Here is a 16,438-nt window from a genome sequence, read left to right on the forward strand (position 1 = left end):
AGTAGTTTACCGTTTACCGATTACTTGCTCAAAATGCTATATACCACAATGCCAATCAGATTACTTCTTCCACGTGAGGGTGAACATGTAACGATGCTGGATAAGTTAAGGTTTGCTGCATTTTGGTAAATATGTGCCCAAGCGTGGTTGTCAAACCAGGGCGAAATGAAACTTGCTCTTGTTAAATATTCTTAAAACTGCTGTGTTGTATGCAGTGGCGGTCCTAGCCTGTTTGGTGCCCTTGGTGAACACTCCCTTTGTCTAAGGTTTATTTCTGGGATTTCGCACAACCCAGGATTCAAATCATGAATACATAATGGGCTTGGATTTACAACATTATGAATGAAATGTGCTGTATTTGGAAGCAGCCGGGCCCCCTCACCTTTCGATGTGTTGTGTGTGAGACTTTAAGTCATCAAACTGTAAATTATAAATTGTTTTTGATCCCTTTACCCCTGGTCCTAAAGTGTATATTTACTTTCTTACTGTTGTTATATTTATTGTTTGTTTACTTGCACTGATGTAACTGAAACCTCGTCGTCTCATCTCTCTATATACTGGACTGTATGTAGTGGAGATGATCGAGGGCTCTCGCGCTCACTTTATAGGATTTTGAAAACCCATCGGTGCAAATTATAAGTCTGTATCATAATGTTTGGTGTTTTTGTGTCTGTTAGTTTGTTTTTATTTTGTTTTATTTTGCAAGTTGGTTATTAGATGCCACTCCAGCCAGCCAGAGAATCGCCGTCACCCCGCCCTCTCCTCCCTGTGCCACAAGCAGCAGGCGCACCTCACAAAGGGAGGGCGCCCTTCCTCTCAGCAAATGGGCGGCAGAAAACCGATCATGCCTATGCCATCTCTAAAATTCGCTGGCATGACGTCGGGGCAGCATGAATACAAGCATTTTTTTTTTTTGCTGATGCCCATGATGCCACCCCCCATCATGATGCCACCCCGGGCAACCGCCCATGTCACCCGTATCAAAAACCGCGACTGGTTGTATGTACAGTTCATTGTAACTGATGTAACTTTCTATAAAGTGGTTTCAATAAAACAGAAAAGACAAATAAAAAGACAAAATAAACTACTGCATAACTAAATGAGCAAATACAATAATGTAATTTAAAGGAATTTAATAATGTAGATTTCTGTAGGGCTTTCTGTGGCCTAAAGGCATTAATTTTTCCATTATTTTTGCAGCAAAATGAAAATTTCCCTTGCCAAAAAATTTAACAGGGTTATAATTGGGTGTATAAGAAAGTGGGGAGGGTTTTTATGGCTTACAATTTATAAAAAAAATAAATAAAATAAAATAAAGATCTGATTTCTACTATGCAGATTTTCACCAATCACGGGGGTCCCAGAATGTAACCTCTGAGATAATCTAAGGAATACCGTGTGAAAATTGCTCCCATACGTAGTGCTTTGACACATATTAATGTCAGCAGGCTAACGTCTTGATGCATTCTCAATCATCCAGGAAAGTAAATCTCCAAAAGTTGATTCTGTTCATCTGGATGTTTTCAGTGGGAGAAACGTTTCGTCACTCATCCAAGTGACTTCTTCAGTCTCAGCTGACTGCAGGTTTTCCCAATCTTATAATGACTATAATGACTATACATAATGATTGGTTTCAGTCATTATGCAAATGTACTGTTTATAAGATTTGGGGAAACCTGCAGTCAGCTGAGACTGGAGAAGTCACTTGGATGAGTGACGAAACGTTTCTCCCACTGAAAACATCCAGATGAACAGAATCAACTTTTGGAGGTCAGCAGGCTAACACACTTTGAATGGTGATACATTTTTCCATGAGTGTATTTCTGGTGGTTCCAATGCCATAATAGTTCACACATCAGAAGATCACTGTTTCCACTGAGGAAAGAGACAAATGCCTTTGGATGTGCTTTAGGGAGAGCATCCGGCATTAAAAATAAAAACTACCCAAAGAAATCTGTGGAACAAGGGAACAGCCAAAAGCAGCTACTGTAGTTTAAGCATGTTAGTGTGGCAATATCAGTTAGTACAGCTGAGACTGTCATCCCACCAGGATTTTCTGCTCTCCAGACTTCTCATTTAATGATTATTAAATCAACCTAAAAAGTTATTTCAAAGCCTTATTTGGACATCCAGATTAAATTAAAGCAGTCAAGATCTGATGAAATGGATATCCCAATGAAAGAAGGCGGTCCCTGAGATGTGTCTAATATCCAACTTGAAGTTTGTGTCAAAAATTGTACTTTACAGTAGAACTGGAGTCCAGGGAAATACCATGCAGAGTAACAATCTGTGGTGTTTCCTACAAAATCAGATCTTGTTTGTGTTTCTCATCCCATGGACCAACAAAAGGGCAACTGCCAATAGCTACAATGCAGGAGAAAATGAGTGAAGCTGGACGGTGCTGATTACAGCAGGCTTGTCACGACAGCACAAATACAAAAAAATACCAAGAACCAGGAAAATACAATTTTTGAAATACCACAAAGGAAAAAAAAAGCTTGCAACTTGGACAGCCACTGGTACAGCCTTCCCAGGAACAACATCACAGATCTCTGAACAGCTAAGATACTGCACAGGACCCTCAAAGAACAGACCACATGCAGGGGCGGGGTAATTATGTATATATGTACGTGTGTGTACATATATATATATATGTGTGTGTGTGTGTGTATGTATATTGTGTGCAGTTTGTACATTTCGGTGCTTTGTACTTGTGACGTGCAATGAAAATAAAGTTGAATTCTATTCTATTCATGTTACAACCAGATGAACATGAGAAGCTTTTGTCACAGTACCTGCACTTGTATGGTTTCTCTACTGTGTGGATTCATTTATGGTTTTTAAGATGACAGAGGATGACCCACACTGGTCACAGAGGTGCTTTTTAACCTCACTGTGACAGAGTTCATGTCGTTTTAATTCACTTGGGGTGGGGAAGCCTCTCCCACATTCATTACAGTAGTTTGTTTTAACACATTTTAATTGCACTTTTGAAGGAAACCTCATCCTTTTAGCATTGTGGAGTGGAGTGGAGTGGAGTGGAGAACAGCCAAATCTCCTCATCTGAATAAACCTCCACCTGTCCCACTGAAAACAGTTAAATTAGTTTGAATCTAAAATCATGACTCCAGCTATTTGTTGTGAGATCAGTTCTTTATTTTCATACCGAACTGTTTAATAACAAGAACTTTACACAGAATTAATCAAATTTAACTAATGCTTTGACAATACAAACTTAAAATCAACAAGCAGAAATCAACAGCTCCAGAACATGTGGATCATAAAACAACATTTGGACTTCAAGGATACAGTAAATACACTAAAATGAAAGGAGGAGCCAAAAGTAGAAGTTAAATAGAATTTGAATTAACTTTAAAAAAAAAAAAAGAAGTAATCCGTAATCTTTTAAAATGGTCCTGATGTGTGCTGCTGTTTTTTACTTTTAACAATTCTTTGCTGCAACTGTGAATAGGGCTTTGGAGCGTGACGTCACATGAGGGGGCGTGGTCACGATTTGGGGTCGAGCCGCCATATTAGTAGGCCAAACAAACGGCTACAGGAGCAACAGCATATGGAAACATCAGCTATGGCTCGCACTTGCTGTGTTGTCGGTTGCAATGTTAGATCGCACGATCGGGAAGGGAATAAGCTGAAAAATGGGCTCTTTTTATCGTTTCCCCTGCTGGAAGCAACGCGAGGGATCTCACGTATGTTACCAAACAAAGACGTCAGGCTTGGATAGCAGCGGTGAGACGAGCTGATATCGAGTTCTCTGCCATTATTTTTTGTTGGTGTGCTCCCGACATTTTCATTTCAGTATGTTCTAAAGAAATTCATATTGCTCTTTATAGGCTCAAACATCCTAACGTGTGATCCAGCAGAACTATGTTCTGTTTATAGAGTAGCTTATCGGTGACAACTCCTCCAGACTAGCAAGTGAAATTTGCCTTTTTTGCGGACGGCTCCTTTTGCCTTTCACTGCAGACGGTGTGTTTATGTTCTCATCTAGAGCAATTTTTGGGGCAGCTGCTGAGGAGAAGTCAATGTGATGTGCGACCTCTGGCTGTATCTTGGTCATATGGTCAACCTACTCACAACGTGGAGGCTTAAAAACGGCCAAATCTTGTACCCAACCGTTTGTGAATTAGATGTGCGCCTCCAGGGATTTATAATTCCGAAAATGATTCGCCATGTATGCATTGACTCCACAGACAAGGTATTAGGGTAGGACAATGGCGGTAGGTCTTCAGGGTTTCTACTCCACTGCCGTATTTCATATGGGTCCACATTACCAATGCATGCTATCGTTTCCAAGTACCGTCTCTTGGCATCCGGGCTCAATCGCTCTCGATACAGCCCTTTGACTTTTGAGCTGATTTTAAGCATGGTTCTGGCAGTCGTCCTTCCAACACAGTGCGTTTGTTTTGATTCGTGGCCTTCTCAAATGGCGCCACGCTCCCACAATCCATTGCAGCGTTACGTCAACTCCAAAGCCCTATAAGAATGTGTTCTTTGACTGATTAAATAATGGTTACACTGACTCACTGCTCCTCCTTCTGGTACAAACTGGTATTACATGGAAGTACAGCCCAACACCAATTTAGCTTGAGTTTCTTTTTTCTGGACACAAAGTCACAGCAGTTGTTGTTGCTTCAGAAAACAAGTTAGATTTGGGAAAAAAGCAAGAAGTTAAAATGAAATGTAAAAAAATAATGTTTCTATGCACATCTGCGGTTTTGAAACAATATCAGTTTGGTAGTATAAAATAAAATATATTCCTATAACTTCAATAATACAGTAAAAAGTACAACACTACTATATCCTAAGAGAACAAAGATTAAAATGTAACAGGGATAACATTTTAGAATATTAAAATCCCTCAAAGGAAAAAAAAACTTGATGTGCATATCTTTACTTGCAGCTTCATAAATGTAACATCCAGGTTTATTCACTGCAGCTCCACAAATCAGAGCTACCTCATCAGATCCAAGTGTGACATCAGCTGACACTCTTTACAGGAGACTCCATCTGAACTCTGTGGAGCCTGATCTCAAGGTTTTTAAGTCTGACCCTAAAACCAGAAGAGGATCTTTCTGTCTCTTCAGATTCATTGTGATCCAGTGATGACAGTGATCACAGTCCTGCATGATCACGCCGATGGTTGTGCAGAGCTGATAATGAAGTGAATGTTTTTGCACATTGGTAACAGTGAAACAGTTTATTAACAGCGTGGGATCGCTTGTGTTTGGAGTATGAACTGAGATTCATGAAGCTTTTGTCACACTGGTCACAGCTAAAGTTCCCTTTAACGTGTGTACTCTCATGAAGGTTACGACAACTTGATTGTGAAAAGCTCTTGTCACAGTGTCTGCACGTGTATGGTTTCTCTCCTGTGTGGACTCGTTTATGCTTTTTAAGGTCACATGCAGTGGTGAAGGATGACCCACATTGGTCACAGACGTGCTTTTTAACCCCACTGTGACAGAGTTCATGTATTTTTAATTCACTCGGTGTGGGGAAGCCTTTCCCACATTCTTTGCAGTAGTTCATTTTATCTCCAGTGTGTCTACGCTGATGTAATTTTAGGCACCGCTGCTGATTGAAAGTTTTTCCACAAAGGTCACAACGAAACGCTTTCCCACCACCACAGCGATGACAGGGTTGAGAAGTGGATCCATCTGTGTCGCTCTGCTTCTAAACAAAGACACAAAGACAGTGTAAGTCAGGGAATTCCTTCAACATTTTTGCAAGAATTAATAAATAGCACATTAGAATTTGATGAACTGCCCAGCACTGCCGTTATATGCAGTATAATCCCTAACAGGCAAACACAGTTTATTTTACAGAATTTTTCGAAACAGTTTCCTGTTCGTCATTTTCTTGTTTTCTTTCTGTCCTGTCAATTGAGGTCAAAATAAATAAACGAGGAAAAATACATACCTCACAGTAACTGCACTTGTAGAGTTTCTTTCTACTGTGGATCTGTTGGTGTTTTTTCAGGAGCCGTAGAGTTGTAAAAGCCTTATTACACAGGTCACATTTATAAGGTCTCTCCATAGTGTGTGTAAACACGTGGTGGTGCAATTCTGTGTCTGTTGCGCACTTTTTGCCACATTGATCACAGTAGTAATCACCATGTAGAGTGTGAATGGGTAGTTGTATATTTTGGTATCCTAACTGGCTGAAAGTTTTTCCACACATGTCACAGTCCTCCACCTTAATTCCAGGGTGGGTAACTTGATACATCGGTGAGCTGCTACACTGAGTGAAAACTCTGCCGCACTGATCGCAGCTGAGCGCTTTAACGTTGCAGTGTATGAGTTGGTGTGTTTTTAAGTGTTCAGGCTTAGTAAAAGATTTTTCACACAAGTCACAGCTAAATTGTCTCTCTTCAGTGTGGATGAGTTGATGACATTTCAGGTTGGACTGCCCAATAAAATCCTTCCCACACTCGTCACAGCTGTATGTTTCCTCTGCCTTTCTTCTGTGAGGTTTGTCGGCCTCCTGAGAGCACTGACTTCTCTCTCCATGTTGGTCCTGCAGTGACAGAGATACAGAGGCAGTGAGTGAAATGCAGTCCTCAAACAAACTGAACCTCCCTCCATTAACACTTTCACCGTCGAAGAAATATGTTGAAGATGCCAACTGCCACTAGAATTTTAGATGATTCCCTAAAATATTTGTTATAAATACAGAAACAGTGACTAGATCAAAAGAAAGAGGACGATATGTTTGTGAAGGCTCTCAGTCCTCCAGGTCATCGTTGTCTAAAGAGCTTGGAAAGAAAAGCGCCTGGACTTCTTTAAGTTTCCTTGAAGACGTTTCATCTCTAATCCGAGAAGCTTCTTCAGTTCTAAGAGCAAAGTGTTCCCATGGACCCTGTACTGATACTCTATGTAATCGGACCTTCACCAAAACCTTGGCTGATTGTGATCCATGCCCATTTTCACAGCTTACCTTTGACGATTAGGTAGAGGATCAAAAGGGTGTCCATGACCCAAGACTTAAAGGGTTCTTAAAAAAGTCCAGACAGTCCGAAGAAAAAGATGAGGAGGGTAGATATACTCTAGTCAGGGGAAAGATAGAAGGATCTGATTTCACTTTGATTAACGTATATATTCCACATGGCAGTACCTTTTTCTTTTTACAATAAGATAATAGAGTTGATGATTTGTCCGTCTAAAGCAGTGGTTCCCAAATTTTTTTTTGCTAGGCCCCCCCCTTTGTTTGACAAGAAAAATCTTCACCCCCCCCCCAAAAAAAATCTGACTATCTTCAGGTTTTACACACTCACATATACCCACGCAGTTACTGTCCCTCCATGTAGAAAGGCAGAGATGTCACTGTGTGATTATCAATACATTTTTCAAAAATGCCTCTCTGTGCAAAATGGGTTCAAAACATAAACAACTGTCGGATACTGTTTGTCCGTGATTTGGACAGGGGGAACAATGATGAAAAAAATATTGCCGTAAACAGTTTATTTTGCGACACCACGAAACAAACGATAGTGTAAAATGAAACAATAGATGTTTTTATATCGTCATCCAATATATATTGTTATATCGAACAGCCCTACTTACAGGAAAACAAAAGAGATATAATATGGAGATTTAACCCCAGCCTACTTAACAGTGCTAATTTTAGGAAAGAAATGGACTGGAATTCAAATGTACATGAAAGAAAATGATAATGAACAGGTGTCCCGACCGATACTGTGGGATGCAGGAAAGGCAGTATTAAGAGGAAAAATTATTGCAGCTGCCTCAGGGAAAAAGAAACTTTACCAGGAAAAACTACAGGACTCATTAAAAACAGCTGAGGCAGCTAGAAAGCAGCCATGCACAAAACCAAACTCCAACTACAGTAGAACAAATTAAGAAACTAAGAAATGAAATTTACTTAATATACACTTGGGAAATTGAAAAAAAAAGATGCTATTTTCTAGACAAAGATATTACAAAAACGGCTCTAAATTTACAAAATTATTGGCATGGAAACTTTAGAAACGTCCAGCAGACAATACAATATACAAAATAATTGATCCCCAGAAAAAACATAATAGATAGTAAGCAGGACAAGATCCAGTCTGTCTTGGAAACCTTTTATAAACAACTCTTTTCTAAAACTACAGATGTCAGAATTGATCAAATGGACATATTTCTTGAAACTCTCAATTTACCTGTCATGAATGAAGACCAGAATAAACAACTAGCCTCTGAAATAATGGTAAAGGAGTTACAAAATGCCATGAGAAAGCTGAAAGCTAATAAATCGCCAGGAAGTCATGGGTTCACATCCGAATTCTATGAAGCATTCAAAGAGGATCTTATCCTTATACTGAGAAAAACATGCAATTGGGCACTTGAAAAGGCACAAATCCCACCTACCTGGAAAGAAGCAATTATCTCTCTCATACCGAAGAAGGCCAAGGATAAGAAAGAATGTGGGTCCTAAGGCCAATTTCTGTACTTAATGTAGATTACTGTATCTATACATCCATTATGACAAAACGAATGGAAAAAATACTCACTAACCTGATGCATAATGATCAAGCTGTCTTTATACATAAACGTCAAACGTAATGCAAGACACGCTTTACACATAATGAACTAAATACAACAACATACAGAACAGGCAGTGATCCTAAGCCTTGACGCTGGAAAGGCATTTGACTCGGCTTGTTGGCAATACCTATATAGAGTTTTGCATAATTTTGGTTTTAATGAGCTGGTGATGAACAATGTACAGGCGTTATATGAAATCTAACTGCAAAGCTTAGGATTAATGGTCACCTAACTCAACCTCTAACATTGGAGAGAGGAGTGAGAGCTGTGCCTGGTCTCCTCTTTTCTTTGCTATATTTCTGGAGCCACTAGCCCAGTATATAAGGCAAAACTGAAACATTACAGGTGTTACAAAAAAATTATGTGGAACACAAAATAGCATGCTATGCCAATGATGTACTTTTATACCTAAAAACACCTGAGGAGTCTCTGCCGGAGGTAATGAACCGTCTTAAAAACATTGGCCCAATGACAGGATATAAAATGAATCTAAGTAAAACTGATGCCCTTATTTATAATTATAGTCCATCTGAAAAACTCAAACAAGCACAACCACTGAAATGGAACAGGATCAATTAAATACCTGGGGACAACACTTACTAAAGATACAAAAAGACTATTTGACAAAAATTACAACCATTTATATCAACGAGTCAAAGAGGAACTTAAATTCTAGAGCATAAGCTCTAGAATAGAAACCAACAAAATTAATGTTTTACCAAGATTTCTATAATTGTTTCAGACTCTAGCACGCCAGATTAACCAAAAAGATATTTTTGAATGGGATAAAGCTATCTCTAGATTTATATGGCAAATGAAATGACCCAGAATACAATACAAAATATTACAACTGCCCATAGAGAACGGTGGCTGGGGCTTACCCTGTTTAAAAAAATATTATATAAAGCCAAACAATAACATTTTTTTCAATTAGGGATAGGTTGCGCCACAAAGCAGGGCTCGCAAAATCGCTAGCCCGACGTCCCGGGGCAGCGATTTTTCCAGTCGGGCTACCAAAATCTACCTCAGCCCTGCCCGTCGGGCTATCATAGGAAGGGAAAGTATATGTCAATGCTTTTGCATTCTTTCGCCAGTGTAGCTGAGTAATTATGTCATTGGCATCGATGAGCCACTGTCAATATGTGACATATTGAAATCGCGCTTGAATTTGCGCTTGTTTTTTGCTTTCACTTTCATTTTGCGATCGCGCGAAAGGTGAGAAATATTTCATGAGAAATACAAGAAATGCATTATTGCCCAGTCTGCAATATCTTTCCCAGAACAAACAGCAATTGCAAAAAACATACTAAAAATAAACCAAGCACAACAAGAGCTCCTGAAAAATCTGTTTAGAACAGCGTGCTATGTTGCAAAGAGTGAACTACCATTGGCAAAATTTAGCAGTCTTTGCAAACTTCAAAAAGCAAATGTCCTAGTTCCACTTACCTCTTACCCTTGACTTCAGTGGAAATTTCAAATTCAGGATCTGACACAGACTGATTCATGTTCTACACAGTTCTTACAAGTTCATAGAAATTTCTGTTCAATTAGAACCAAGTATTTGAGTTGATGGTTGTAATTTTTATACAGTTGTTGTGATTTGTATTTGTATTTTTTTGATTAATTTTTGTTTCCGATACAATATTATACTTTGATGTATAATATTGTAACGGAAACAAAACATTAAAAAAAAAAATTGCTTTCTTTTTTATTCGGGCTGCTTAAATTTATTTTGGGCTACCAAAAACTGAAGAATGCCTGCCCGAAGGGCTACCAGAGATTTTGAAATTTTGCGAGCCTTGCAAAGGATACACCCGACCCATCCTTAAAATATGGGGAAAAGCAGGACGCATTTGTCGGCCGCATTTGGAGGAGTCTTCCAATTTGGACAGCCTTTGTTGAGTCATGTCAAGTAATCGGCCTACAAATGCAGCCTCCGAAGGATGAGGCTCCTGGATTTGGACACGGCTATGATACCGGAGACTGCTTCTTCTTCTTCTGTGTTTAACAACAGTTGGCATCCTTGTAGATGCATTGCTGCCATCTTCTGTTTACACTCTTAAATCCTATTACTTATTCCTGTGTCTTTCAGGAGCTTACAAAGTTTCAAATGATACATTGACTATTAAATTAGTCGTCAACAATTTTGATAGCCGATGTAATCGTGACTAGTCGACTAATCGTGGCAGCCCTAGACCCAATCCATCAAGAAATAGCCAGGAAATTCTGACTTGCTGGAACTGAGATGTTTATTAACCCTTCTAACAAAATCCACAAAAATGTTTTTGGGATATCATGCTGTTTATGATATATGTTTTGTATCGCATTTGATACATTGGGCATTTTTGGCAACTTTTTGTTAACAACAATATTAATTTTAGACAAAAAAAGGAGACATTTGTCCATAACATTTTGAAATTATAGAATATGTTTTACAGTTTTTCCTCTCAGGAACTCATGTATCAAATATGACACAAATGGCATTATAGGGTTAAGGGTGGGCCCCCCCTGTCTCCTGGAGATAGGCAGCAATCTGAGTGATCTTGCTGTGGCTGTGCCTGGTTCTTCATTCTTCTGAGGTCCCTCAGAACAGTGTTCTGTTTGTTAAATATATTAACTGTTAAATTTATCCAGATCTTGTTTCTTCAGACTTCAGTCCTCCGATAAACAGCACAGAAGAAGTTTGGCAAAGTTTTGGAAATTTTTTCATGTTACTAAGCAACATACTCAACTCTGCTGCTCAACCCAAGAATGCAGTTTCTTCCATTTCAGGGGAAATAAACAGGATTTATTGCCCAGAAGCATTGTTACCCCAAAGACAGAATGCACCAAACACAAATTTCCTTACTTTTTGTGCTATGTAAGGTTGGGCGATATGTAAAATTTTTCCAGCTGACATTCGTCAGTCCAATAAAATGACGATAGGCGATATATTTGCGCACGGAATATTTTACCTTCTTTTCTTGTTTTATTACTATTAATGTAGCTACTTTTGGGATTATTCATTAATTTAGTTATTTATTTTAGATGTGCCAAATCGCACAAAAGATGTAACATTGGGTGTGAGATTTTTTAATGTTCGCTGAAAGAGACATTTTGATTTTCAACTTGTTTATTTTTGTATTTGTTGTTTGGTCATGTAAGAGGGATAAACACTGTAACGGCCCATAAACACAGTTATAGTGGGGGGAAAAGCCAGTTTCTCTTTGTTTCCCTCTCAACCATTGTGGGTTTTTAAAAAAATTTAATAAAATGCTTTAGTTTTTTTCTGAACATAGGCTACTGCCTTTGTGATTCGCTGATTTGAGGAGGCGCACTTTGAGGAGGGAGCATTTGCTCGCAGCTGGAAGAGGTTGCCGTTAAAACAGCGCTATTATTTATTTCCGTTGACTGCTTCTCTTATCTTCAACCAACATTATTGCCAAACTTATCCATGGGCAAATAAATAAATCGCTCTTGTAAAATCGCTCTTGTTGTGTGTTTATAAGACATGAGGGCGGCGCATATTTAGAGACTACTTTGGTGTTTGACCAGAGAGCTCTCTCCATGCTGCAGCATGTGATTTAACCAAATCAAAAGACACCCATCAAGTGTTTGCAGTTTATTTAAAAACTTATACGGCATATGCTTTCCTATAAGTTACATGGCTGATTTTAACCCTGTATTGCCTAATTGAATCCTAGATAATTTGCCTACTTAATTTCTTCCAGTTGCCTTTATTTGCCCACTGTTTCCTGTACACTGTCTTTCCTTTGACCCATGTGTCCCACTTGTACTGACACTTCTTTTTCTGGCCTTTCTCAATTTTATGCAGATGACATCCAGCTGTGCACGTCTTTAAAGGCTCATCAGATAAATGAGCTTCTAGCCTAGTTGAGGGAATAGTGACTGGCTCTCCAGTAATTGCTTTGTTTTAAACTCTTGCAAGTCTGAGTGTAATGTCTTGTAAAGTAATGCACTGGAATGTGAGATGTGAGAACCACAATGAAAATGACATTACAGAAGAAAAATGTGTATTGGAAAATTTCTTATATTAAGAATTGTGGCTTTAATATAAAACTGATTAACAGAACATTTGTTTCAGTGTTCTGTAAAAAACTTCTCGTGTAAAAAAAAATCTTTACACGTCTTGTTGTTTGAATTTCAGTAATGCATGTAGGAACAAGGCTAAATCTGGTGCTAGTTATAATCCTAATCACACAGCAGCAGCTGACAAAGTTTCTTCCTCACCTTTTGTGTTGAATCCATCGTGACTGAGCTGAGTCCAAGCGGCTGAAAAGGTTCCTCTGCTGCTCAGCGGTGATCGGCTGGGACACAAAACAGATCTTTATTAGGATTCCACTTGAGCTGCAGCGATTCATCAAGTAACTTGTTCATAAAAAAATTTGCTTCCATGACTACTTTAACTCTGTAGCTCTCAGTTGTCGACATGTAAGCGTTTCGTTGTGGAAATTTAGTGCATTAAATGAAACAAGTCACACTGCTGGAGCGCTGTACAAGCAGGATACTTCATTCATTGGCAATCTCCTACATGCCTTCACTTCTGCTACATGCAGGGGTCGCGGGGTTAACATAAGGGCATAACATATGCATAGGACAAGGAAGGGTGTATGTTAGCATACAATGAAAAAATTCTTCTACAGTTTCGTGACTGTTTTACTCATATTTGTGACTAAATACAGACATGCAATGAAACAGATCTACTAGAACATGATAATAAAATTTTACATTAAACCCATGCAGTCCCCACTTTTTCTACAGGAGTGATGATGATGATGTCATACTTTAAGGCATGTAACGTATTTCTTCATGTTAATAATCTACAGAAGTGAAAATGATGCTTATGCGCAAGTTCAATAAGGAAGATCTGTAATCAGTCATCTGTTTGGTGACCTAGGTGTTCAGCTGCTTTTCTATTTACATGCCCACCACGTTCCCACGCTATTCAAGTCTTCAAAGGGATCTCTCCTTATTGAAATAAACTTTGCAGATGAATTGTTAACTTGGTTTGATAGTGTTTAAATCAGGAGGCTTGCTGAAGGCTGACAACAGCAGCCCTACATTATATGACAGTGATGCCTTTGAACATCAGGGGTGAATCTAAAGGGGGGCTTGGGGTGCATTACACCACATTTGTTTCAGGACTTTAGTAGTGTTAGTATAATTGTATTAAATATTTCCATATTTAAAAAAGTAAAAATATACACTACTGGTCAGTAATTCCTACAGGTGTTTCAACTTTTCTGGATTATTTCCAGCCCCCTGTGTCTGCATAAAAGCAGTGTTGGAACACACTGTGGTACCATACCCCCATGAGCACCAGCTGAACAGCATTTTACTGCAGAAAGTAGTGTGTTGCAACAAAAATGGCAAGAAAAGGGATTTAACAATGGAAGAGAGACAGACCAAGAGAAGACTTCAATCCTCGAGCTAAGATAAGTACTGCCTGGGCCATGAAGCACCGCCATTAGACCACTGAAGACTGGAATAAGGTATCTTCATTTTTAAGACATTTTTAAATTATTCGTTCTCCTAGTTATTAATAATCTCTGGTTCTCTGTCACAGCATGTCTTTGTCACGTCTTTCTCAGTTCCTCACCCCAACAGGTCTCTGCAGAAGGCTGCCCCTCTCTGAGCTTGGTTTGCTGGAGATTTCTTCTTGTTAAAAGGGAGTTTTTCCTTTCCACTGTCACCAATGCACTTGCTCATAGGGGTCATCTTATTATGGAACTTTCTGTGTTCTGGTGTAGGGTCTTTATCTCATAATATAAAACACTTTGAGGCAACTGTTGTTGTGATTTGATGCTACATAAATAAAATCAAATTGAACTGAACTTCTTCATTCAGCTGAAAATCTTCTGTAAACAAAGTGAAATAAAACCCAACATTCAATCCACAACATGATTAAAAACATTCTTCTTCTCCCCCCAAATCAAGAGCTGCACATTAAACACCACAATATATTTGTCTTATTATACTCTATGCTTTTAAATATTCTGCTTCTGCTGATGAGCCAAAAACCTTTCAACTCTCAAACTTCAGCAAAGAATAAGAGAGGGAGAGAGAGCAGGCATCAAGGTTAGAGACACTATCTCACAGGAACGAAAGAGAGAGAGAACGACAGAGACACCAGAGGGATCTGCTGCTTATCTCTTTAGAAAATGGGTCCAGGCAGGACCATCAGTAAATAGCCTGGTCCCAGGCCACATGTTCACCTGGACAATAAAGTTTATTGTGACCCTGATACTGCAGCAGATCGCTCTGATTTCCTGTTATCACTTAAATAGAAATGAGGCTGTAGAGGTTTGGTGCAGGCAGAAAAACAGCTGCAGGGACAATGAAAAGACTTTTCTGCTCCAACTTTCTGCCAGCAAACGCTCAACTTCTCCCAGCATGCTGAGCTAATGATTAGTTGGTGTTTTTTCTCCAAACACTCTCTCACTCTTCTCTCAACGTGTTCACAACAAACTGTGAACAGACACCGAGGAGAGCAGTAGAAGACCTCATTCAGAAGCTAAACTCAACATGAACTGAACTCACAGTAAAGTTAGCTCGGTGCTTACCTTTAGATGAGCCCACAAACCGAGAGAAACTCCGTGATGAAGCTGGAACTCTTTCCAAACACAGGAAACAGATCAGGGAGCAGAGACCCACGTGGTTCACGCTGATCTCAGCTACGATCCAGGAGACAAGGGTGGGCAGATCGATGCAGATATCGATCAGGACGTTGGTAGTGGTATATGATCGATACTTTAGTTCGTTTCTCTCCTCTAAGTTCACTACTTTACTCCCGTTTCATGCAAAAGCAGCTCTCTGCTCGACTCCACTCCTGGACACATGCACTCCTTCTCTCTACACTCTTTCCTGCTCTGCTGTGATTTGTTACTGTGATCACGTGACTGAGCTGCCCTGAGGAAATACATTTGGGCTGCAGACAGTGAGAAAGACAAGCATGAACCGCCAATACAAATATTAAGAAAGAAGAAGAAGAAGAAAGACAAGCATCATATGAAGATCTCGAAAAGTTGATTCTGTTCACATTAACATGTGTGTCTCTATATTAACAAACATACCATATTGGCCCAGTTTATTTTTCTTATCATTGTTGTGAGGAGACCATAAATAGCATTTGTATTTTCTGTTGTACAGTTCATTTGCTGTTATGGAGTTCTTGTTATGAATAAAAAGTGTCTTTTTTTTTGTTTCAAAATAGCTGATAACTATTCGCTGATAGCTGTCAACATTTGCAAACAAATATAATTCTGTAAAGTGGTTCTATATAATGTGTAACTGTTCATATAGAGCGTTATTAAATTTATTGCTAATGCAATCATATGGCACACTGACTTCTGAGGAAATTTTAAATGGCACTCGCCATCAAAAAGGTTGCCTACCCCTGATATAAAGACTCCATCAACAAGGCCAAACAAAGTTTCTACTCAGGTATTATCAGTTCTTATGAGGGTAATGCAAGGATTTTGTTTTTGGTTCTCAACAAACAAATTCAATCCCCCAGTGCTTCACTTCTGAAACCTGTAACTCCTTGATGCTGTTCTGGACTACAAAAATCAATAACATCCACCAGCAACTCAGTTCAAATGTTGTGTCTACTCCCTCTCCAGAACCTTTTCTCTATTTTGAGCTGTTTTCCACTTTTCATCTTCCTGATTTATCTGATATTTCTGAGTTTATATGTATATCAAATCCTGCCACATGTCATCTTGACCCTATGCCTACAGGGCTTGTGAAATCCTGCCTCTCTTCCTTACTCCCACTCATCTCTGCTATCATTCACTTTTCACTCACCACCGGTATCTTTCCCTTCTTACTCAAGATTGCTTCAGTCACTTCTATACTGACTAAACCTTCTT

General features: G+C 39.1%; 1 protein-coding gene across 2 annotated transcripts; it reads right to left on the reverse strand.

Annotated features, from left to right (window-relative positions):
- Positions 1 to 3,507: 3,507 nt before the first annotated feature.
- On the reverse strand, positions 3,508 to 15,171 carry LOC102076992 (zinc finger protein 726-like). Of its 2 annotated transcripts, none has more exons than XM_019353570.2 (4): positions 15,131 to 15,171; positions 12,798 to 12,874; positions 5,941 to 6,537; positions 3,508 to 5,694 (listed from the first exon to the last, which is right to left on the reverse strand). In XM_019353570.2, the coding sequence occupies exons 2-4, from the start codon at positions 12,813 to 12,815 to the stop codon at positions 5,134 to 5,136; spliced, it is 1,176 nt and encodes a 391-aa protein (XP_019209115.1). In that variant the 5' UTR covers positions 12,816 to 12,874; positions 15,131 to 15,171; the 3' UTR covers positions 3,508 to 5,133. The 2 variants fall into 2 exon arrangements, with proteins under 2 accessions (XP_019209115.1, XP_013131318.1); XM_013275864.3 differs by lacking the exon at positions 15,131 to 15,171 and adding an exon at positions 14,167 to 14,461.
- Between the last annotated feature and the right edge of the window lie 1,267 nt (positions 15,172 to 16,438).

Source organism: Oreochromis niloticus, linkage group LG9 (assembly GCF_001858045.2).
Source record: "Oreochromis niloticus isolate F11D_XX linkage group LG9, O_niloticus_UMD_NMBU, whole genome shotgun sequence".
NCBI classification, from domain to species: Eukaryota; Metazoa; Chordata; class Actinopteri; order Cichliformes; family Cichlidae; genus Oreochromis; species Oreochromis niloticus.